The sequence below is a fragment of the Bidens hawaiensis genome, unplaced genomic scaffold (genome assembly GCF_021521415.1).
Source record: "Bidens hawaiensis isolate Kalapana, Puna unplaced genomic scaffold, B.hawaiensis_p1.1 tig00033484_1, whole genome shotgun sequence".
Classification (NCBI taxonomy): Eukaryota; Viridiplantae; Streptophyta; class Magnoliopsida; order Asterales; family Asteraceae; genus Bidens; species Bidens hawaiensis.
The window spans coordinates 21,318-46,739 of NW_027495733.1; the positions used below are offsets into that span (position 1 = coordinate 21,318).

Genomic DNA, 25,422 nt, shown 5'->3' on the forward strand with positions numbered 1-25,422 from the left:
ACTCTTGTCGTCATGGATGGTAGTACCTATCTGTTCAATTTCATTAGTATTTATAGATAGTACGAATTCAACTGAATTTTGAATGCAATAATGATATACAACATGCTTGTCAAAATCTTACTACAGTATTGTCATAAATGGTTAACATGTGTGGATGGTTTCTCCATCGAATGATCACATTTATTATTATCTTAAATGATTCAACATATTTCGTTATAGACATCCTCTAACATTGATCAACTCATGTGGCACTTTCAAAATTTCTCATGCTCATAAATAATAACACCTTATTTTCTTTTAGACATTATAAGAGTCGGCTTTTATATAGATGAGGGGAGAAGAAGCAAACACGTTAGGTTTTGTACAGGGGAATTCGATATCAGTAATAATTCCTACTTTGAAATTCATACAAATGCGACATATGCTTCTATTCTACTGAATTAAATACGAAAGAAATCCAAATCGACAAACACATAACTTGCAGACATAACTACGATGCTCAAATGAAGGCGCGATTTACAACTAAAAAACCCTATACACAATCAAAGTCAACATACGCCTACACAAAAAACTATAGCCGAACGTAAAATCAAACGAAACACTTACATTGAACCCTAAGTTGTTGTTTCTAAAAGCTATAAACATAAAAGTTACTAGATTTCACCTTAAAACCCCTAAATCTGTCTTCGAGTACAAAATAAATGAATAAAGAAACAAATAAAAAATAAAAGTTAAACAGTCAAATTAATAAAAATACTAAAGAATATAATTGTAAAAGTTGTGAGCCAATGATTATTGAAGAGGTATGCACCCGCCTTGACATCGAGCGGGGCGGGTCAATCCACAAGATATAGACAAGAGGCTTGAAATCAGGATGTCATGAAGACGCAAAGCCAAAACCTATGCGCGTGGCGCATATCACATATGCTCACGCATCACATATGCCCACGCATCATATATGCTCACGCATATCACATCTGCGCATGGCGCATCTGCGCGCAGCGCATACCACATATGCTCACGCATATCACATCTGCGCGTGGCGCATCTGCGCGTAGCGCATATCACATATGCTCACGCATATCACATCTGCGCATGAAACATCTGCGCGTGAGAATAAAGAGAAGACCTCGCGCATCCCCAGGATAGGCGCATATCACACATGCACACAGTCAGCCACGTCCTTATCCAAATCAGGATAAGGACAACCATGATTGTGCTCATCAGACAACCTTCCAGAAGGTATCCTTTAAGGAATAAAGAATATGCTGATGTTGACAGCTGCCAATGAAGGGTGGACAACTCAGCAAAGCCCATGTGCTACCACGTGATTGCACATGGGTCAGGTGAAACACCTTGGTCAGAGAATAATCAATGAAAAAGCACCAGGTGTCCTAAGAACACGTGGCGCGAAGCAATAGGAGGAGGCCAAAAAGGGCCCTAATTAGGTCTGAGCCCAATCATTGGAAACCCTAATACTATAAATACCCCACCACCTCCACAGTGGGAGGTAAGCAAGAAAATACACTCTAAATCCTTATTCACTTTCAGATTATTATTATCTTCTCCTACAATATCTTATTCTCACACTGGAGGGTTACCCCAAAGAGGACTCCTCTGTCCCTTTCTGAGGGGTAAGTTCACGGTGTTGCTCGTTTTGTAGGTGGAAGAATTCATACTCCGGGAAACCATTGGTGATATAGCACATTCGTACCCGAGGAAAGTTGATCGTCCCCTAGTAAGTCGATCCACGTTTCTTCATTGGCGCCATCCGTGGGACAACGGCAACAAATTCACTATCTCATCAGTTCTCTCTGAAAAACTTCACCATGGTTTCCGGTGTTCGAAACAGCGATCAAGTTCTGGAGGATAATGAGCTTGAGGATGTTAATGAGGGACAGCAGTTTCTGAGGGCGCCGCGTGATACTGCGCGCACCACCAGTAACCATCCCTTCATCACAACACCTCATAGCCAGACTGAAACTCCTCCAGACGATCTCACGTTCCAAAATCTGACTGGTGCAAAACAAAAGGGACCAATGGCCCCGGAAGTTGAAACCAATGACCCTAAAGAATGGCTCATAAAAGAACAACGGCGTTTAAAGGACAAATACAATGAGCTGGTCAAACACAAGAAGTTAGCCGACTTAACGCAAAGGCTCGCATTTGATAAACAAACCATTCAGGGAACAACAAAAAGGGCCCGCGCGCCGGAAGATGGTCACTCTGTTCACACCGAACACGCTGATTTTAGTGATGAAGAAGTGCACAGCATGAGGAAGACGCGAGATACTCATGCAGGAGGCTCACAGCTCCGCGCGCACATGAACATAGCGCCTGGAACCAAAGCCGATATGGATCTGTACACACCATACAACCCACCAGCGAGAGGGCAAGTAGACGTAACCACACCATATAGGCCAGCCATCTTGGTGAAGCATTCAAAATTCACTGAGCGCATCGCGAAGGCTCCTATTCAACACAAAACCAAGATGCCAAGTGGTTTGGGCAAGTACGATGGCACAACAGATCCAGACGATTTCTTACAAGGTTTTTACAACACTGGAAACCTAGAAAGCTGGACGATGCCAACATGGTGTCACATGTTTGCTCGCTGCCTCACGGGCGCAGCGCGTGTCTGGTTCGAAAGCTTGCCGACAGGACAAATAGATGGGTTTGAAGAGCTATTGGAAAAGTTCCAGGCTCACTTTATACAGCAGCGCAGACACACGCGAGACCCTGATGACATCATGCACTGCGTGCGCAGAAATGACGAGACCATTGAAGACTACATAACTCGTTTCAATCAGGAATCTCTTGCAATCGGAGGCATCACTGAACAACTCTTGCGCGTGGACTTTATACAGGGTGCGCGCAGTGATCAACTTCACAGAGCTCTCGTAAGCAGAGATGGCATGCCAACCACTTGGGCTAAGCTTATGGAAGCATCGCGAGTCTTCGCGCGAAATGATAAACAAATCGCCCAGGACAGAGCAAGAGAAAGGGGGCAGCAAACAGAAGCGTCGCGCAACAATGAAAGGAGGGGCAAACAAAACTCCGTATGGTCCAGGTTGCAACAAACCAGTTATGCTCCCGCAGAAAAGCAGGCGCGACAAAGTTCACCCCAGTCCCAAAAAGACATTCGTAATCGCGGAGAAGGTGACAAGAGGGAAGACGGCAGAGAGCCTAACAGACCTCTACCAAGAATATGGACTCCCCTCACCAAAACGCCTTCACAAGTGTTAAGCACAAAGAATGTCCAGTTAAAAAGCCCTTCATCACAACACCTCATAGCCAGACTGAAACTCCTCCAGACGATCTCACGTTCCAAAATCTGACTGGTGCAAAACAAAAGGGACCAATGGCCCCGGAAGTTGAAACCAATGACCCTAAAGAATGGCTCATAAAAGAACAACGGCGTTTAAAGGACAAATACAATGAGCTGGTCAAACACAAGAAGTTAGCCGACTTAACGCAAAGGCTCGCATTTGATAAACAAACCATTCAGGGAACAACAAAAAGGGCCCGCGCGCCGGAAGATGGTCACTCTGTTCACACCGAACACGCTGATTTTAGTGATGAAGAAGTGCACAGCATGAGGAAGACGCGAGATACTCATGCAGGAGGCTCACAGCTCCGCGCGCACATGAACATAGCGCCTGGAACCAAAGCCGATATGGATCTGTACACACCATACAACCCACCAGCGAGAGGGCAAGTAGACGTAACCACACCATATAGGCCAGCCATCTTGGTGAAGCATTCAAAATTCACTGAGCGCATCGCGAAGGCTCCTATTCAACACAAAACCAAGATGCCAAGTGGTTTGGGCAAGTACGATGGCACAACAGATCCAGACGATTTCTTACAAGGTTTTTACAACACTGGAAACCTAGAAAGCTGGACGATGCCAACATGGTGTCACATGTTTGCTCGCTGCCTCACGGGCGCAGCGCGTGTCTGGTTCGAAAGCTTGCCGACAGGACAAATAGATGGGTTTGAAGAGCTATTGGAAAAGTTCCAGGCTCACTTTATACAGCAGCGCAGACACACGCGAGACCCTGATGACATCATGCACTGCGTGCGCAGAAATGACGAGACCATTGAAGACTACATAACTCGTTTCAATCAGGAATCTCTTGCAATCGGAGGCATCACTGAACAACTCTTGCGCGTGGACTTTATACAGGGTGCGCGCAGTGATCAACTTCACAGAGCTCTCGTAAGCAGAGATGGCATGCCAACCACTTGGGCTAAGCTTATGGAAGCATCGCGAGTCTTCGCGCGAAATGATAAACAAATCGCCCAGGACAGAGCAAGAGAAAGGGGGCAGCAAACAGAAGCGTCGCGCAACAATGAAAGGAGGGGCAAACAAAACTCCGTATGGTCCAGGTTGCAACAAACCAGTTATGCTCCCGCAGAAAAGCAGGCGCGACAAAGTTCACCCCAGTCCCAAAAAGACATTCGTAATCGCGGAGAAGGTGACAAGAGGGAAGACGGCAGAGAGCCTAACAGACCTCTACCAAGAATATGGACTCCCCTCACCAAAACGCCTTCACAAGTGTTAAGCACAAAGAATGTCCAGTTAAAAAGCCCCAAGCCATTATTCCACAAGGGACCACCGAACAGTGGCAAATATTGTGAGTTTCACAAATCCACAGGGCACAACACCGACGCATGCCATCATTTGAAAGATGCGATTGAAAAAGATGTGAAATCAGGCAAGTTGGCTCACCTGGTAAAAAATCCAAGGCCAGAGAATGAACAACCAGACGGAGCCCCAGCCAGCAAAAAATCAAAAGAATCTGTGTAGCTGAAGGAAGAGGACAAGGGCAAGGATCGAGGAAGAGAAGCGCACAAATCCAAGGGGATTGGCGCGAGCAACAAGTAATCTTCCCAAGAATCAGAGGAGGCCCGTCCATTAGCGGTCCTCTAGTCATCACTACGCACATCGCTCATTATGAGGTGTCAAAAGTCCTGGTGGACACCGGCAGTGAATCAGACATCATGTATGAGCAATGTTTCAGGAAGTTGGATCCAGCAGACCAAGCAAGGCTCGAGATTGTGAATGCACCAATCTCGGGTGTCTCAAATGAAATTATTCATCCCCTAGGTCAGATACAATTCGAACTAACTATGGGGGATGAGAAACACAAGCGAGCTGAAATTGTCAACTTCTTGGTCTTGCCCACCACTTCATGCCATAATATGATCTTGGGTAGAAGAACGATTGCCCAATTCAACGCCATACCGTCACCAGCGCACGGCGCGTTGGGGCTCCCAACACCAACAGGTGTAACATTTGTATTGTAAGGCCCCGAACCCGGTAGCCCTACTTTAGCGTCGGATTTACTCATAAACACAGTTCTTCAAATCAGAGTTTATTAAAACTTTTCGCGGAATATAAAACATCAATCATTTGTTACAAAACGTTAAACCTTTTCTTTGATACCATATCACAAAACTTTATATTTAAAACATCTTTACTTCTTTCTTCAGATGCCAGCCGTTCAATCCATGCCGTGTGTCATCCTCATGCTAACTCTGTAATCAGCTCACCTGCGTGCATACTAAAAGTCAGCTACGCTGAGTGAGTTCTAGTTAATCATACAATATCATACAATACCTTCTTACATACATTCGTACTTAACCTCATAACTTTCTTTCATACACACATAAGTACTCATACCTTCATTCTTACTTACATACTTTCTTTCTTACTTACATACTTTCTTTCTTACTTTCATACTTTCTTTACATTCATAATCATACGTTTTAAAGAGCCTTTCGCCCTATAACCTCACAGATATTATAAGGGTCTGGTCCCTAGTTTTCGAATATTAGAAGGGTTCGATTCCCTAACATCACAGATATTATAAGGGTCTGGTCCCTATCATCACAGATATTATAAGGGTCTGGTCCCTAACATCACAGATATTATAAGGGTCTGGTCCCTAACATCACAGATATAATAAGGGTCTGGTCCCTAACATCACAGATATTATAAGGGTCTGGTCCCTAACATCACAGATATTATAAGGGTCTGGTCCCTAACATCACAGATATTATAAGGGTTTGGTCCCTTGGTTTTCGAATATTAGTAGGGTCCGATTCCCTCTTCGTTACCATACAACCATACATCCTACCTCGAGTATTATTAGGGCTCGGTACCCTTTTCGTAACTATACAACCATACAACCGTCATTTCCTTCTTTTACTAACTTTATTACGTTCATACACATAAACATACATATCATACTTACCATATTTATAACGTTACAACCTGACAGTACGTACAATATCCGAAGATCGTTCACGTACCATCAAGCAATCATTCATACATATCACACATATCACATACCATTCGTGTACCTATACACACATACTTACATTATATCATAAGAACACTCTAGGCATTCTTTACCTCATCCATTAACAACCATACCCCTTGTCGTTACGTGCAATATCCGAAGATCGTTCACGCCCCGACAAGTATTCATTTGAATATTCATACATCTACGACATATAATATTCGTACCTTTATTTTTAACCTGACATTACGCGCAATATCCGAAGATCGTTCGCGTACCGACAAACAATCATTCATATCTATCACACATATCACATATGACATACACTTATCACTTAGGATAAATGTATTAACAACACATCGAGTATGCACACAGCCCCGAAAACATAACAAGGAATGGGGCTAGAAACTCACCTGAATACTGCTTCTTTTTCTGATAGCTGTAAATCCCTTCTCTATTTGAGCTCGGCTGACTGTACAAGTTACACGTATCAATACTCGTCTGATCTAATCTGGTGGCCTAGTATTAGCTTACTTTAACTTATCGCTTTATAATTTATTTTCTAATCAAACTTGGCTTTAGGCGAAGTTAACCCTTCGGGCGAACTTAGCTTCAGGCGAAGTTAAACCTTAGGCGAACTTGGCTTCAGGCGAAGTTAAACCTTAGGCGAACTTGGCTTCAGGCGAAGTTAAACCTTAGGCGAACTTGGCTTCAGGCGAAGTTAAACCTTAGGCGAACTTGGCTTCAGGCGAAGTTATCCTTAGGCGAACTTGGCTTCAGGCGAAGTTAAACCTTAGGCGAACTTGGCTTCAGGCGAAGTTAAACCTTAGGCGAACTTGGCTTCCGGCGAAGTTAAACCTTAGGCGAACTTGACTTCAGGCGAAGTTATCCTTAGGCGAACTTGGCTTCAGGCGAAGTTATCCTTAGGCGAACTTGGCTTCAGGCGAAGTTATCCTTAGGCGAACTTGGCCGTAGGCGAAGTTATCCTTAGGCGAAGTTACGCTTGAAGGCGAAGTTACGCTTGAAGGCGAAGTTCATCAGGCGAACTTAATCTTGCAGGCGAAGTTGTCGCGCTGCAGATCTGTTTGCCCATAACTCCTTCGTTTCTTAGCCAAATAACTCGATTTTGGTACCCACGGAACCGTATGATCGGCGCCTACAAACCCCAACCATCAAATCGGCCTAAAATCGACGTTTTAGGGGTCCGATTTGGGCAGTTGGGTTTCGGGTCCGGTTAACCCATCCAATCCTAACCATTTTCAGTAATATTAGCTTTGTTGGATATGTTCTTACCTTACCAACGCAGATCTATCAACAAAACCTCGGGTCTCGGCTCCGAATCTTGATCGGTTAGGATGTGTGTGTTTTGAGGGTGTAAGGAGTGTGTGTTAGGGAGTTTGGTGAGAAATGAGATATTTTGGGATTTTGGGGGTATTTATATCCCTGAAATCCCATTCTCATTTAACCTATCTCAATTAACCCAAGTCCATAACCCACTTCCATTACCCGACACTAGCCCGACCCATACCAACTCCTATTCTTTTATTTATTTCCTGATAACCCGAGTAAACTTCCCATCTATTAATAAGTAATATAATTAATATTACCTTTGAAATTTCGGGATGTTACATGTATACCGAGATCATTTGTGCGCAGTAACAAGTATACCGCGGGAAGGGAGAATGAAGCTTCCAATGGCAACCAACGCGCCAGAGAAATGGATTCTCAACCCAAAATTCCCAGAACAAACAATCACAATTGGAGCTACGATATCAGACGACACAAGGTTGAGAATGAAAAGATTGCTCACAACGTATATGTCGGTCTTCGCGTGGCAACATTCTGATATGACTGGGGTTCCGCGAGACCTGGCGCAGCATTCTCTCAACACATTCAAGTCTGTAGAGCCAATTGCTCAAAAGAAAAGAGTCATGGGGGATGAGAAGGCAAAGGACATGAATGAGCAAGTAGAAGATCTACTGCGCGCAAATATCATCCGCCCAATACGATACCAAACATGGGTAGCCAATCCTGTGATGGTAAAGAAGAGCAATGGGTCATGGAGAATGTGCATTGATTTCAAGGACCTCAACAAAGCGTGTCCAAAAGATTGTTACCCCCTCCCAAACATTGACGCGAAGGTGGACTCTGTGGCGCCATTTAAGCTCAAATGTTTCCTGGATGCCTATAAGGGCTATCACCAAATTCAAATGGCACCACAAGATGAGGACAAGACTGCCTTCAGAACTGACAAGGGTGTTTTCTGTTACACAAAAATGCCCTTTGGTTTGAAGAATGCAGGAGCCACTTATCAAAGACTCATGGACGCAGTTTTCAACGAGCAAATTGGAAGAAACTTAGAAGTCTATGTGGATGATTTGGTGATTAAGAGAAGGGAGGAAAAACAAATGCTCAAAGACATCGAAGAAACCCTTCGGCGCCTAAAGGAAGTAAACATGAAGCTCAACCCGAGCAAATGCACATTCGGCGTGGAAGAAGGGAAATTTCTTGGCGTAATGGTCACCAAGGATGGTTTCAAGGTGAACCCAGAGAAGGTGGAGGCTATCCTTGACATGCCCTCACCATCCACCATGAAGGAAGTTCAAAAGTTGAATGGTAGATTGGTATCAATTAACAGGTTCCTAGCGAACCATGCAAGCAAATCTACCCCATTTGTTAACACATTGAGAAATTGCTTAAAGAAAAGCCAATTCAAGTGGACGCCTGAGGCCGAGTGGGCTTTCAGTGAGATAAAAGAATGTCTGATAAATCTACCTGCGCTCACAGCTCCACTACCTGGCGAAACTCTAACGTTGTACCTGTCAGCAGGAGAGCGCGCCATCGGCGCAGTATTGTTGGTGGATCGCAAGGGAATCCAAACGCCAATCTATTATGTAAGTCGGGTGCTGACAGATCCTGAGACGCGCTACACCATCATAGAAAAGTTAGTTCTATCACTAACACATGTGTCGCGCAAGCTTCACAGATATTTCAATGGTCATCCTATTGAAGTCCTGACTGATTACAACATCCAGCAAGTCTTGCGACGTCCCGCGCTCTCAGGAAGGCTGACAAAATGGGCGCTGGAATTAGGGGAGCACGCGATCACCTACAAGCCTCGTCCAGCAATCAAGGGACAAGTCTTAGCTGATTTCATCGCAGAAATCCCCAAAGGAAAAGTTGAAGAGGCTCAGCGCGAAGTAGACCCTCCGCAACCCAATAATGAAGAAAACGTCTGGAGATTATTCACTGATGGAGCTTCAAACAACGAAGGGTCCGGCGCATGCCTCAAGCTGGTGGATCCAGAAAATCATGAGTATACTTACGCAATCAGGTTGGATTTCAAAAGCACCAACAATGAAGCTGAGTATGAAGCCCTGCTGGCTGGTTTGCGCATCGCGCACAAGTTCGGAGTTAAAAAGCTGGAGGCTCATGTAGATTCATACCTGGTAGCAGCGCAAGTCAATGGCCTTTATGATGCCAAGGAGAGCACCATGCCTCTGTATTTAGAACAGGCGAAGAAACTCACCGAGCAATTTGACTTCTTCAGAATCATACATATTCCGCGCAGTGAAAACAAGTCTGCCGACGCGCTGAGCAAGATGGCATCAACCAGCTTCGATCATTTCGGCAAAGATGTCAGAGTGGAAGTAATGAGCAACCCGTCGGTGGGAGCGAAGTCTGTCCTTGTAATTCATACAACACCTTCATCATGGATAACTCCAATAATGGAATTCTTGAAGGAGGGAAAGGTACCAGACGATCGCGCACATGCGAGGAAGATAAGACATAAGTCGCAGAACTACGAACTGCTTGATGGTACGTTATACCGACGCTCTTATCTTGAACCGCTCATGAAATGCTTAGACGCCGAGGAAGCAAGCTATGTGATCAGAGAGATACACGAGGGAATCTGTGGAATACATGCTGGCCCGCACATGGTGGTTGCCAAGGCAATGAACGCAGGTTACTATTGGCCAGGCATGTACTTGGACGCGTTAAAAGAGATCCAAAAATGCAAAGCGTGTCAGAGCTATGCGCCAAACACCATGCGGCCAAAGAACAACTTGATTCCGGTGACCTCTGCATGGCCTTTCCACAAATGGGCAATCGATATTGTGGGTCCCTTACCACAAGCGCCAGGGCGGTTAAAATTTTTGGTAGTGGCAGTAGACTATTTCACAAAATGGGTTGAAGCCAAGCCACTGGCAAAAATCACAGCCGTGGCGATGAAGCAATTTATTTGGAGCCACATCATATGCCGTTTTGGCCTGCCCATGGAAATTGTGAGCGACAATGGCAAACAATTCACTGACAAGAAGATATCCAGTTGGCTCAAAGAATTGCGCATCAACCAGGTCTTCACTTCAGTATACCACCCTCAAGGGAATGGCCAAGTGGAACGCGCGAACCGAAGCTTGCTGAACGGGCTGAAGAAAAGGTTGGAGGGAGAATCCCATTCATGGGTCGAGGAGCTACCTAATGTCCTGTGGGCGCACAGGACATTAAGCAAAACCAGCAATGGTGAATCCCCGTTCAGCCTAACCTATGGAACGGAGGCTATGATTCCAGCAGAGATTGGATGCCCATCCTATAGAGTGCTCATGATGAGTAAGACGGATAACGAGCGCGAAAGGAGGTTGGATCTCAACTTACTTGAAGGGCGCAGAGAGGCGGCTATCATCAGTGAAGCCAAATACAAGAAAAAACTAGAAAAATATTACAATCAGCGCGTGAAAGAATGCCACTTCAAGAAGAACGATTTTGTCCTTCGGAACAATGAAGCTAGCCGCGCGATACCCCCGGGAAAGATGTCCCCCAACTGGGAGGGACCTTACCAAGTCTCAGAAGAATTGGGAAAAGGCGCATACGCTTTTAAAGATTTGAATGGAAGGAAGATCCCGCGCACATGGAACGCAACACAGCTTAGAAAATGTTTCATGTAAAATTGTCAAGTTTGTAATCAAGGCCCTTTAAGCCATTATGAATAATGATGCGTGCTATTTTCTCTTAATGTGTGTTCTATTACCTTTTGCATACATGTTTCACACTTCCCTTTATTAATTTTGAGCAACATGACAACATTATATTAACATCAAACTAAAAATAAAACGAAGTAAAACATACATGCGCGAGCTTCAAGCTCAAACGCGTTAACGAGTTTTAACTCTAAAACGTCAGGGCCTTAGCCCAATAATATGAGCCTTAGCTCAGGGCCTTAGCCCAATAATATGAGCCTTAGCTCAAATTACTCAAACATCCGTCCTACATGCTGCGCAGCTAAACCATAAAATACCTAAGCACAGCTAAGGCAAAGCACATGCCAAAACATAGTTGTTAAGGTCTTAGGTCGAGGTCGCGCATGGGATTGTAATGGATATCAGAGTAGCACATACTGACACGTAAAGGCTAAAAAACTCATTCATAATTCCCTATAATAAATGCGCGATAATGTCGCGCAAAGGAGGAATAATGTAATGCCAAGGCACGTGTCAGCATATTCAGAATATTGCAAAATAACTTGAAATATGACAAGGACTAAGTAAAATAATTTCCTTACAACCTTGTTCAAATTTCAATATGCAAGCATATCTCATATTCAACAAGCAAACACATGCAATATAAAGAGATGGATTGGGAATGCGCAAGATGCGAATAAGGGGAAAACAAAATTTCATTCCAAAACATAGAGGTTTACAAATTTACAAAATGATGAGATAAAAACTACAAACAAAAATAAAAAAAAAAAGAAAAACATGGAGGGCTTTTCAAGTCTCTATATCAACATCAGCCTCTTCATCGTCCTCATCATTACTGCCTCCCTCAGCATCTGGCGCAGCCCGCCCCTCGTCATCTCCAAATTTACCATAATCAAGCTGTTCGTCTTGAATGGAGTCATCTTCTATCACGATAGTGTCAGGAGTAGGTCCTTTGGCCGCGCCAGAGCCGCCAGCAGAGGCAGCATTGCCCGCGCCATCATCGCTGACACCAGTCCCTTCACACTCGTCAAGTAATTTCTTTAGCGCGCCGAGATCGGGCTGGTCAGCAAGCGCGGCTATCTGCAAGTCATAAGGAAAAGTATGAGTACAAAAGACTAGGAAAATAAGTCAAGGTAAACTCGTTAAGGTTAAAATACCTGCTCAAGGATTGGAATTGGAGTATTCAAGTACTTCTCCCCCACCTCGGCCATATCAGCGCAGACAACGTCGAGCTGATAAGGGTAGTCGGATGGATTCTTCTTCAGCATGCCATATTCATAGCCATCCTTAAACCCTTCAGCTCGACCCACCAAGCGCGACGCAGCATTGAATCCATCACAAGGGTCTGAAACTCGTCTGAGTATTTCATCGCATAAGCGCAACGAGTCATACCCTGTGAAACTAGCCATTGGCGATCCTGCGCGAGGGAAGAAACAGACGTCTCAAGAGCAGGAATCTGAGAGTTTAACAGCTCAACAGTTTCCTTGGTCTGTTTTAGCTCTTCTCTGTCGGACGCTGCTGCCGCCAAGGCCTCATTCCTTTCCGCTCGTGCGGCATTGAGCTCTTCTCGACCAGACGATGCTGCCGCCAAGGCTTCATCCTTTTCTGCTCGCGCAGCTTCGAGCTCTTTCTTCAGGCGCGCAACCTCACTCTCTAATAAAGATTTGTCAGTGATAGCCTGCACAAGAGTTTGGTCACGCACCTCTGCCTCCAACTCCAAGTCACGCGCTCGGCGCGCGTACCTGGCCGCATCCGCTTCAGCCGCCTGCAGCTTCTCCCGCGCAGCCTGCAGCTCATGCCCGCGCTTCACGAAGGCAGCGTTGGCACTTGCCCGGTTCTCACTAAGTTCTGCTTGGAGCTTTTCAGCCCTCTCTCGGGCATCTGAAAGATTCCAAGCAGAAACCTTAGCCTCTTGCTTGGCCTCCACAAGGGCATCACGCACTTTTATATAATCATTGCGAAGCTCTTGGGAGGCGGCAAAAAACGCAGACCCAGCAAAAAGGTGGTCGTTGAGCAAGTCCACGCGAGCGCGGTCCTCCTGAAACCTCCTTTCAGCCGGAGGCACAGAGTGAGCCCAGAAGTCTTCACACACGCCCATGGATTGAAATGAGCTATCCTCAGTAATATTCCATCTCGGGCGGTATATGTGATCAGCTTCCTGCAAACACAAAGCAACGCAAAAGAAACGTTTTAGTTATCTACACTAATTTGGAAGTCCGCACAGCGGAGCAAAGCAAACTTATACCTGCGGAGAGCCGGCAGAAAAGTCAGCGCCAGCCCCATGAGAAGAAGGCTGCGCCGCGAAATCTCGTGGCGCTACAGGGCTTGCGCGGCCGCCATCGAAATCTTCAAAATTGACCTCCTCATCATCCTCTGTAACAGGTCTTTTCTCCTGCGACTTGAAAAAATCAAAAACAGTCTCGCGAGGAGGGCTGCGCGCAGGAGGAGGTGAGGGAGATCTTGACGCCGTTAGATCAGCGCGTAAAATGGTCTCCTGCTCCTTAGTAATCCCAATGAGAGGAGATTCAGTGCTTGTCGGAGCAGGAGCAGAGCCAACGGCGCCGGCGCCGGCGCCAGCAGTGCCGCCAGTAGCTTGTGTGCCAGCTATAATTCCTATGAAAAAACCAACAAGGAGAAATTATTCATGACTTGATCTAAAGGAAAAAATCAGAAAATCAAAGCACAATAAATACCTTGGCGCACCGCCGTCCGCGAATTGAGCATCGCCATGAAGTCCATTTTCCCCCTTTTCGAGGGTAAAACAGTGGACTTCAAAGCAACATTCGGTGCAGCCTCGGTACCTTGCTGCGCCTGAGGTTGAGCCACCAAAGTCGCCGGCTCTACAAACATTTGAGCGAACAAAGCTTCATTAATAACTCAGAATCACGCTTATAAAACCACAAAATATAAGCAAAGTATACCTGTTGGAGAAGATGAAACAGCAGGCGCAGCGCCGCTTCCCTTGTCCGCCGCGCGAAGAGCTGAGGTGGCAGCACCATACCTCGTGTGGACGGGAGGACTGCCCACACCTCGAGGCAAAGAAGACGAGGAAAACTTGAAGGTAAATCCCTTGGTTTTCTCAAGTCCTTTCGCTTGGGTAGGAGGAAGATCCTGGGCAACAGGGGCATCATTTTTCTTCTGTTTTTTGCTGGCCCCTACGCCAATTTTGCCTTTAGCTTTGCGCTTGAGTTGTGGCGCCTCAGCTTCTTCCTCCTCCACCTCTTCCGCAAGCTCCAGCTCATAGTTCTCGAGCGCATCTACAATGCGTGCAACAGAAATGTTAACCAAATTTGGTATTCTAAAGGCATAAGCATAAGTACAAAGGCTTACCAGGCGCATCGCTGTCAAAGCAAAATCCCAAATCAACAGGGATGAACATATCATCGAAGCGATCGGGGAAAACAACTTCCCCAGCGCCCAGCGCGACAGAGCCACCCTCCATATGCTCATCATAGGCGGCGTGGACATATTCCTTGCTTACTGCATAATACAAGACAAATGAAATCAGCAAAACAAATTATATTCGCGCAGAAATAATGCAATGAGCTAATAACTCATCTAAGCCATCAACTTGAATGACAGGCTCAGTCGCGCTGTCGGTCCACCTCTTGCTCATACCAACCCCCACCAGCGCCTCCTCGCAAATATTCTTGGCGGGGGATGGTTCAGCAATTAACTTGTTAACCCACGTGCCCGTGGGGTTCTTAAGAACATTCTCATCCGTGGGCGCAGAAGTGATCGCGCGCATGGTCATGCGGATGGGAATCACACCAGCCTTAATATAAAAAAATTTCTCAGACCAGTCATGAAGGCTTTTGAAGGAAACAGTGCAGCACTTAACCTTCTGACTGCGAGGTATGAATGAGAACCAAGAATCTTGGATTTTTGGCTTGTAAAAATATTGAAAGCGCCGAGTGGTGGGCTCCTCGCGCTGAGCTTTGCACATGAACTCAAAATGAGTCATGCGCACTAGTCCACAAGGATGGACTTGGGATATGTGAATCCCATAAAACTGAAGCAACGCACCCATAAACCTTGTCATCGGGAGACGAAGGTTACAGTGAGTGAAAAAGTGACAGTATAAGGAGATATAGCCGGTGGGCGGATCTGCCGCCGTTTGCCCGGCCGCCGGGAGCAGACGGCCGTACTCAGGGAGAAAACCCTGAGAGGCGACGAGGCTGTCGAAATCAGACTGTTTCAGTTTGCAGGGAATCTCATCCCATTTCTTCACCGTTTTGCTCTTCCCCACCTCCTCCGACGAGGCCTCGGCAGCCCGTTTTCCATTGCCGGTCTTCTTCAAAGTGGACATAACTAATGATTTTACACGGTGTTTGCTGGCGAAGATTGTGGTGTCTGGGTTATCAGACATACAATGGTGAATCAAACAGCGGTTACTTTAAGCACGGAAATCTGGAAGCAAAAGGCAAAGGCTCTTAATTGGAATGGTAATTGAAGGAGAGAGCTTTGAAAATAACAGTGAATATGAAGAAAAAACCACTCAAAAGGCTTGCTTTTATAGGCCCAGGAGAGAGAAAGAAACAGGTACCGATCAGAGTTCACGCGCCCCCACTCGCAGGTGCAGGCCAACATGAGCGCGACACGTGTTCCTGACACTGTGTGAGGAGACATGAAAGGCAACTGTAGCACCTCGAGCACACGAAAAGTCTGACACATAACGTCTCCAGAGTTATGCTCACGCGCCTCCACTCGCAGGTGCAGGCCAACATGAGCGCGACACGTGTTCCTGACACTGTATGAGGAGACATGAAAGGCCACTGTAGCACCTCGAGCACACGAAAAGTCTGACACATAACGTCTCCATCTCTGACGCATGTCAGCACCAACCAACCACGTACATGGACGATTCATTTCAACCAAAAGGATAGAATTTCGCGCAACGCACTTGTGAGAAATAAAAAAAGAAAAGATAAACCCTATTAAAAAAAGCAAACCATTAAGTCTAATATCTATCTTACCTCGCTCGCGCGAGACAAGACACACATTAGACTGGGGGGGCTTGAAGAGGCATGCACCCGCCTTGACATCGAGCGGAGCGGGTCAACCCACAAGATATAGACAAGAGGCTTGAAATCAGGATGTCATGAAGACGCAAAGCCAAAACCTATGCGCGTGGCGCATATCACATATGCTCACGCATCACATATGCCCACGCATCATATATGCTCACGCATATCACATCTGCGCGTGGCGCATCTCACATATGCTCACGCATATCACATCTGCGCGTGGCGCATCTGCGCGCAACGCATATCACATATGCTCACGCATATCACATCTGCGCGTGGCGCATCTGCGCTTAGCGCATATCACATATGCTCACGCATATCACATCTGCGCATGAAACATCTGCGCGTGAGAATAAAGAGAAGACCTCGCGCATCCCCAGGATAGGCGCATATCACACATGCACACAGTCAGCCACGTCCTTATCCAAATCAGGATAAGGACAACCATGATTGTGCTCATCAGACAACCTTCCAGAAGGTATCCTTTAAGGAATAAAGAATATGCTGATGTTGACAGCTGCCAATGAAGGGTGGACAACTCAGCAAAGCCCATGTGCTACCACGTGATTGCACATGGGTCAGGTGAAACACCTTGGTCAGAGAATAATCAATGAAAAAGCACCAGGTGTCCTAAGGACACGTGGCGCGAAGCAATATGAGGAGGCCAAAAAGGGCCCTAATTAGGTCTGAGCCCAATCATTGGAAACCCTAATACTATAAATACCCCCACCACCTCCACAGTGGGAGGTAAGCAAGAAAATACACTCTAAATCCTTATTCACTTTCAGATTATTATTATCTTCTCCTACAATATCTTATTCTCACACCGGAGGGTTACCCCAAAGAGGACCCCTCTGTCCCTTTCTGAGGGGTAAGTTCACGGTGTTGCTCGTTTTGTAGGTGGAAGAATTCATACTCCGGGAAACCATTTGTGATATAGCACATTCGTACCCGAGGAAAGTTGATCGTCCCCTAGTAAGTCGATCCACGTTTCTTCAATTATGTATGTGCGAATCATGTGTGACACGATTCTTTGTACTTTTAAAGGTGGTAAGATATGTGGATCATGTTCTTTTAAACTAAAGTGAACTCAACCAAAAGTTTTTAAGAATTTCATATTGGTAAAATCACCTAAATGAATATTTATCATGTGAAACAAACCAAAACAAATATGGGAAAAGTCAGGGTGGTATGGGTTTAAAATAACACGAGAGTTTCAGAGGCGATACACAAACGAAACATCTGGTCTGTAAGGGTTTTTTCTGATAATCAGACTCACAGACGAATCAATAATTTACTGACATGTGACATTTTTAAAGAGGAAACGGCTACGTAGACGCTTGTAAAAGGAAAACGTCTAAAAAAAGCTCTAGACGTTTCCTTCGGCTTAAGTGGCTCTGCCTAGACGTTGTAGTATCTAGGGCTCAAACACTACCTCCACTTAACGGCTAAGGCTAAGGCTAAGGCGTTTCCCCTTACAAGACATTTAGGTAGACGTTTCCTCTTAAAAATGTCACGTGTCAGCAAATTGTTGATCCGTCTATAGGTCCCGTTATCAAAGAAGCCCCTACAGCTAGAGGTGCACACAGAAACCAGTTAACCGGTTTGTACCCGATTTCATAACCGGTTACTAGCCGATCCAATCCTGGTTACTAACCGATCCCAACCACCGGTTAGTAACCGATTTATATTATTGATTTCAAAACCGGTTATAAACCAGTTAACCGATTTTTTTTATTATATTTTATTACAAGTCGGGTTTTTATGGTTATTAATCGGTCCAGTCTAACCGGTTACTATCCGACCTGAAAAACCGGTCTAACCGGTTAATTCTCGTAAAAATCCGGTTAGCATATTAACCGGTTAATGGTTTGGACTTTTTTTTAATCCAGACATATCCTTCAATCCAGACTTTTTTTTATTATTCATTTTGGCTTTTTTTCAGATGATAGGTTATTTTGGTGATTTTTACATGATTTATTGTTTTAATAATAATAATAATAATAATAATAATAATAATAACAATAATAATATTTCTACGGAACCAAAATATCTTTCTGGACAATGAAGAACAACAACCCCCTTGAGTCTCTCTGACCTAAAACACAATATACATACATAGATACATACAGAATCCTGTATCTATATCCATCTTATCCAAACCCTAAATTCCAAATTCTCAATCAATACCTTCAATTCCACCTTCCAATTACTCAATCAAATCAACCTAGGGTTTCAATTTCATGTGCCAATTTAATGGATAAACAATGCCGGAGCTGCGCAGTGGAGTCCGCCGTGCCCGTGCTTCACCTGTAGTCGATAAAAAGCCCAAGGTTAACAAGCGATCGGATCGGTTGGCAGCTGGTCGCGTTAAGACAAGAGCTGCGGCGGCGCGTGAGGCGGCGGCGGCGGTTGTTGAGACGATGGCGGATGCGAGTGGCGGATTGAGTGCGAATAAGGTTACCGGTCAGGAGGAAGAAGGGAATACTGCTCCGTTTCCGGATAGGGTATAAATGTCTTCTTACTTATTATTATTATTATTATTATTATTATTATTATTATTATTATTATATGTTTTAATTTTGGTTATTTGCTTGAAATGTTTAATTGATGTTAGTTAATGATGATCTAATGCGAATTTATAAGTTAAGCTTTTAATAATGTTTACAGTAATATCATACCTAAAAGGTACAAACATAAAGCTGCGAGTTAATGATTCGTTGTTTCCAGTGGTTTAATTACATAAAAGTTGTGTCAGGTAACCTAGAAAATAAAGTTGTGATATGGTTAAAGTAATATTGACACGTGTTTTACGTCAACCGAAAACAATAAAACGAATATCGATGCTGATGATTGTGATAATATTGGCACCTATGTGTTTCGGTTGGTATCCGTGAGGAACCGAACGGTACTAAAATGTTTTATTTCGAACACAGCTTCTTTATAATAGAATCTATATCGGTACGTTGAGAGAAAAGTTGCTTTGAAATGTTTAAATTGTTTCATTTCTGCTTGGTTATGCTTTAGAATCTAGATATGTGGTGTGATTAATATGTTACACTTTTGTTAAATGATGATCTAATGTGACCTTAGAAGCTAAGTTTTAGAAAGACTTTGTGGAGTTTTTATTGCCGATTCTGTTTGAATATTTCAATTGATCATTTGAATACAAATTATACAATACTAGAACATCTTTTAATATCATGTATCATTGATTGGTTGATTTTGCAGGTTCAAGTAGGTGGATCACCACAATATAAGGTTGAGAGGAAGTTAGGGAAAGGTGGATTTGGTCAAGTGTTTGTAGGTCGTCGTGTTTCTGGTGGAACTGAACGGATATCAGGCCCCGGGGCTACGGAGGTAGCTATTAAATTTGAGCATAGAAACAGCAAAGGCTGCAGTTATGGACCTCCATACGAGTGGCAAGTTTACAAGTATGTGTTTGTTTTCTGATCTGTTATAGATTCATAGTAATGATAAATGTATTTTTCGTTTGAAGTTGGAAGTAATTGATGTCCTTTTTGGTCAAAACAGCACTCTAGGTGGCAGTCATGGTGTGCCTAAAGTACACTATAAAGGAAAACAAGGAGAGTACTATGTAATGGTATGATCGTCAACTTTCTTTTGCCCATTGTGAACTATAAAAACTGATACAACATTATAAAAACATTATAAATTTATAAAAATGCTGTCTTAATGTCTTTTTCACTCATCCAGGTTATGGACATGCTTGGACCTAGTTTATGGGACGTTTGGAATTCTTCAGGACAATCGTGAGTCCTTGCCCCATCGTATTTTTGCTTTAACCCGTGTATTTCGTTTGTTGACTTGTCAAATTTCCAGGATGTCATCTGAAATGGTATCTTGTATAGCTGTGGAGGCTTTGTCAATCTTAGACAAGATGCATGCAAGAGGGTATGCACCACTTTTCAAATTGGAATTTTTCACATACTCATTATGCCATTATGTTAAATAATTTCTGTTTCTTAGTTATGTCCATGGAGATGTAAAGCCTGAGAACTTTTTACTTGGCCAGCCATCAACATCTCAAGAAAAGAAACTATTTCTTGTTGACCTCGGACTCGGTAAGAAATCTTAATTCACTTTAAAAGATTTGAACTTTTATTAGTATCATTATTTTTAAATGTTTTCACGGTTACATTAAATGTAGCAACAAAATGGCGCGAGAGTGGCAATGGTCAACATGTTGATTATGATCAACGACCCGACATGTTCAGGTGAATATCATATTCTTATTATCAGTTACACAATTTTGATGAAGTTTCACTTATGTAACACACACAATATTCATGTTTCTTTGATATCAGGGGTACAGTTAGATATGCTAGTGTGCATGCACATTTAGGAAGGACTGCTTCTAGAAGAGATGATCTTGAATCTCTTGCATATACACTCATATTCCTTCACCGTGGCAGGCTTCCATGGCAAGGGTATCAGGTATATTTCAATTTGATATATGTTAACATCTTCTATCCGCTGTTTACCATATTCACAGGCGGTTATGTTTTTCAGGGTGACAATAAATCATTTCTAGTTTGTAAGAAGAAAATGAGCACTTCTCCTGAAGTGTTGTGCTGTTTTTGTCCTGCACCCGTAAGGCAATTTTTGGAGATAGTTGTGAATATGAAGTTTGATGAAGAACCTAATTATTCCAAGCTAATTTCTTTGTTTGAGGGACTGATCGGTCCCAATCCCGCCATTAGACCGATAAACACAGATGGTGCTCAAAAGGTAATAAATATCATTAGTATTGTTATATTTTCATTTATATTATATCCAGTATTCTAATTGTTTACTTTGTATAACGTTAGATTATATTTCAAGTTGGTCAAAAACGGGGAAGATTGAATCTTGATGAGGAAGACGAAGGTCAACCCACAAAGAAAATCCGTATGGGCGTTCCTGCAACACAGTGGATTTCAATTTATAACGCGAGGCTACCAATGAAACAGAGGTTTATTATTTTGTATCTATTATCTACAAAACTTATATAATAACTACATGATCTCTTATAAAGTTATAATATCTTTGTTTGTTCTGCATTAGGTATCATTACAATGTTGCAGATGCAAGATTAAGCCAGCACGTTGAAAGAGGAAACGCGGATGGTTTACTTATCAGTTCTGTTGCATCTTGCTCCAACTTGTGGGCCCTAATAATGGATGCCGGGACTGGTTTCACTAGCCAAGTTTATGAGCTGTCACCTTTCTTCTTACACAAGGAATGGATTATGGAACAATGGGAGAAGAACTATTATATCAGTTCCATTGCTGGTGCTAATAATGGAAGCTCTCTTGTGATCATGTCTAAAGGTTTGTTTACCACAACTTTTAACTTTTGTCTCTCGGTTATAACTTATAAATAATAATTGGCATATGCAGGGACCCCGTATTCTCAACAGTCTTACAAAGTTAGCGACTCGTTCCCGTTCAAATGGATTAATAAAAAATGGAGGGAAGGGTTTCATGTGACCTCCATGGCGACAGCCGGGACCCGTTGGGGTATTGTAATGTCTCGCAATGCTGGATTTAGTGATCAGGTAACATCAGGTCATTTGTAGACAATTTTTAATATTTTAAGAAACAATATTGCGAGTGACGGGTTGTGTTTTGTAGGTGGTGGAGCTTGATTTTCTTTACCCGAGTGAGGGTATACATAGGCGGTGGGATAATGGTTACCGTATCACATCAACTGCCGCCACATGGGATCAAACCGCACTTATTTTGAGTGTGCCCCGTCGCAAGCCCGGTGATGAAACGCAAGAAACTTTGCGCACATCACAGTTTCCAAGCACACATGTTAAGGTCAGTTATTTTGTTTCAAAAGTTTGGTAAAATAGTCAACATAGACGCGCCTTCTGATTCGTTACATGTGTCATGGTTTTGAGATTTGCAGGAGAAGTGGGCGAAGAACTTGTATCTTGCTTGTGTTTGCTATGGAAGAACCGTGTCATGATAAAATCATGGACAAATGGTTGGATAATGTGTTGGTTGTAATCTGTCTTTTTAGTGACTATTTTGTAAGAAATGATTTGAGGATTTAAGTCAGTCTGATGTTTGTTGTTTGTAAAACATAATTAAATATATATATATATATATATATATATATATATATGAATCTTTATGTAACTACTTTTTGGAATGTTTTATGTTCCTGCTGTTTTTATCCCCACATGTCTATGTTTGTTATTAATTAATCTTTAAGAAATAGGGGTGCATATTGTTGCAGAAATAATATTATTTTACAAGATCTTTAACAGATAAGTTTATTTTATTTATGTTAACATTTGGGAGCCTAATATTAAAACTTGTATCTTGATGAGTATAACAAGATGGATTTTATCTCAGTAACAATAAAGAGTAAATTCCATTTATATCCCTGGAGATTAAAATTTTACTAGACCACTCATGTGCAAAATAAACCAAGTAATAAACTCACAAATCAAATGTAAATATCTTGTCTATATTAAACTAAACATTTCTCTTTAGTGATTTGTGTACACCAAAGATCACATAGTAATGTAAATTTGTTGCATACAAATCACTTGTTCTTGTTTCAAACTCAAACTTCTAACACTGTTCTTTCCATATCCGGCCCGACACTTTCAGCTTCAGCTCTCGACTATCTCCACCCGAGAAAAACAAAGCCACATTCCTTGTAATAATCAACCCGTCAAGACTGTCACGAACCGTTTTATGACTGTCACGAATGCTCCTCGGGACCCCTTGCCACTTCATTTTCCTCCCACTACCTCCAACCTCGAGACTGTAACTAAACTTATTTGCATCATTTTCATCACCCATGAACCGCAAAAACGCCATGTAAACAGGTGCATTCCCGAGATGAAACGCTTCAAAATGCAAGCAGAACTGGTACCCAAAACAGTTAAAGACAGTTAACATCCAAGTAGCGTTTTCGATTTCATGAGGATTCGGTTTCACATAACGATGATTGAAACTAGACCCGTCGTGCATATCGACGTTATGATCGGCTTTCAGATGTGAAACGATGAACGGGATGTCACCGGTGACGGGGCATTCCACACCTGCGTAAGGACAGTTATACCCCCGGTGCTTGCAATTCTTCTCGTGCCTCATTCGGTTATGATACGGTAAAATATCTTGGCACCCGTAACACTGGTACTTGCAAGGCAACTCGATCGACTCCGCGACTTTCTCCAACGCCAAACACCTTATGTTTCCGAGCTCTTCCCGACACATCAAGCAAACATTTTGCACTTTCGTTTTACACATGACACAGATCATGTGCCCGTTTGGACACTACATAAAACAATATTAATTACAACATTACATACACAATTGATTACAAACTTACAAACGTATACCTGATGAATCGGTGGGCACATCACGGTTACACACACGGGACACTTGAGTAACTCCTGAACACCACTGTTTGACGCCATCCCGAGCCGACCACCAGCAGGACCGCATAATCTAAGGCTACCATAATCAGCACATGATTCAGTGGCATCATCTTCATAAATATTACCTCCAGGAGCCATACTTTTGATATCGGGTGACCTTCGATTCAGTCCTAAATGTCGTAATTAAACCAAAATCATCATCACATTCGCGATATAATTTCTTTTAATTTCATAAAACAAATCTACACATGGTATGAAAATTGAAAAATATATACCTAAATTGACTATCATATACAATTATACAAATGCAGCAAGTTTTAATTTTTAACAATATATTCAACATAAAACCTTAATCTACAATAAAACCCTCAAATCTTTAAACTATCTAACTTTAAAAAAAACCCAAAATTCTAATCAAAACCCTAAAAAGATCACGTATTTAGCAGTTTCAGTTCTTGAAACAGCAAACCCACATCAAAATCATCAAATTAAACATGCCCAGATGAAAAAAGATAAAGATTGATAAAGATAGTTAAAGAAGCAAGAACTGACCAAGAACAGCAAAACCCAGATGGGATTTTTAATACCCAGAATCCAAATTGAAGAAACCCATTAAAAAGTTAGGGTTTTGATGAAATGGGTCAGAACAAGATTTGAAATCCCAGGTTTCATTCAATTAATGAAAGATTGTGGGACGGTTGAAATGGAAATAAATATTGGGATTTATGATTTGTGTTTAACAGCTAAGATTTTAAATGTACAAATGTTTATGGTCGTTTGCTTTTGTCTTGTTTTGAATTTATTTTTTTTGGATTTTCATTTGCTAGTCATATTCAAAAACCACCCCTGCTACGTTAGCAACTTGTATAGGGGATATACGAGTCGTATACTTTTCACATGACTGACTAATGTACGGAGAGAACATGATGACAACTTTTTCAATCTATACGAGCTGCATAGACACTATACGGGCCATAGAGGCTTCAAACACCTGAAACTTTCCGATACAAAATGAAATTTTTTTGTACATGTGCGACTCGTATAGCCCTATACGAGTCATATAGGCTCATATGGTGTCCAGATAACATATGTGATGTGGGAATGACCTATGTGTTTTCATTGTGCACGAGTTTTTTTAACGGTCAATTCAGATCATTGACGGGCCACTGATCCACACGGTCATCTTTGTTCCATCCTTAGGAGAAAACACCATCAATAGATGAGAAAACCTGCTTATCTAACTTTAGCCCCCAATTTTTTTTTGTCTCAAGCGAACTTGAACCCAATATCTTCCCTTTTAAATGAAAGTTTTTGGGTGTCACACTCTAACCAATTAGACTAGAGATCACTGACAAAATAATTTCACTATATCTCAGGTGAGACTAGATACTATAACCTTTTGGTTGAAGACCATACACCTTTACTACTAGACCAAATTAGTGATTGTTTATTGTGCACAAGTTGTTACGTTACAATCAATTTTTTATTAAAATAAAAGATGATCACAATAAATTTGTTTATAATATATTTTTATGATAATAACTATGTGTTATATATAATATTTGCATTTATAGTGATAATATATGCTATTATTAATGTCTTTAATGCTGATACAAAGTCATAAAAATATAAGAAATCGTTTTGTATATTTTCACTATGCTTGTATATTTGCTTTATAGTATGACATGTTCATTCAAAGG

General features: G+C 42.7%; 2 protein-coding genes across 2 annotated transcripts; one reads left to right on the forward strand and one right to left on the reverse strand.

The window, feature by feature from the left end:
- The first annotated feature begins 18,383 nt into the window (after window positions 1-18,383).
- On the forward strand, window positions 18,384-22,449 carry LOC143584877 (casein kinase 1-like protein HD16). The gene is made up of 14 exons (XM_077066810.1): window positions 18,384-18,824; window positions 19,549-19,751; window positions 19,852-19,921; window positions 20,035-20,090; window positions 20,161-20,232; window positions 20,308-20,402; window positions 20,489-20,555; window positions 20,646-20,775; window positions 20,851-21,069; window positions 21,150-21,292; window positions 21,385-21,650; window positions 21,720-21,877; window positions 21,954-22,142; window positions 22,234-22,449. Exons 1-14 carry the CDS (start codon window positions 18,585-18,587, stop codon window positions 22,291-22,293), a joined length of 1,968 nt encoding a protein of 655 aa, XP_076922925.1. The 5' UTR covers window positions 18,384-18,584; the 3' UTR covers window positions 22,294-22,449.
- A 355-nt stretch (window positions 22,450-22,804) lies between these two features.
- LOC143584882 (E3 ubiquitin-protein ligase SINAT2-like) lies at window positions 22,805-24,489 on the reverse strand. The gene is made up of 3 exons (XM_077066814.1): window positions 24,275-24,489; window positions 23,684-23,892; window positions 22,805-23,618 (listed from the first exon to the last, which is right to left on the reverse strand). The coding sequence occupies exons 2-3, from the start codon at window positions 23,858-23,860 to the stop codon at window positions 22,908-22,910; spliced, it is 888 nt and encodes a 295-aa protein (XP_076922929.1). The 5' UTR covers window positions 23,861-23,892; window positions 24,275-24,489; the 3' UTR covers window positions 22,805-22,907.
- Window positions 24,490-25,422: the final 933 nt, after the last annotated feature.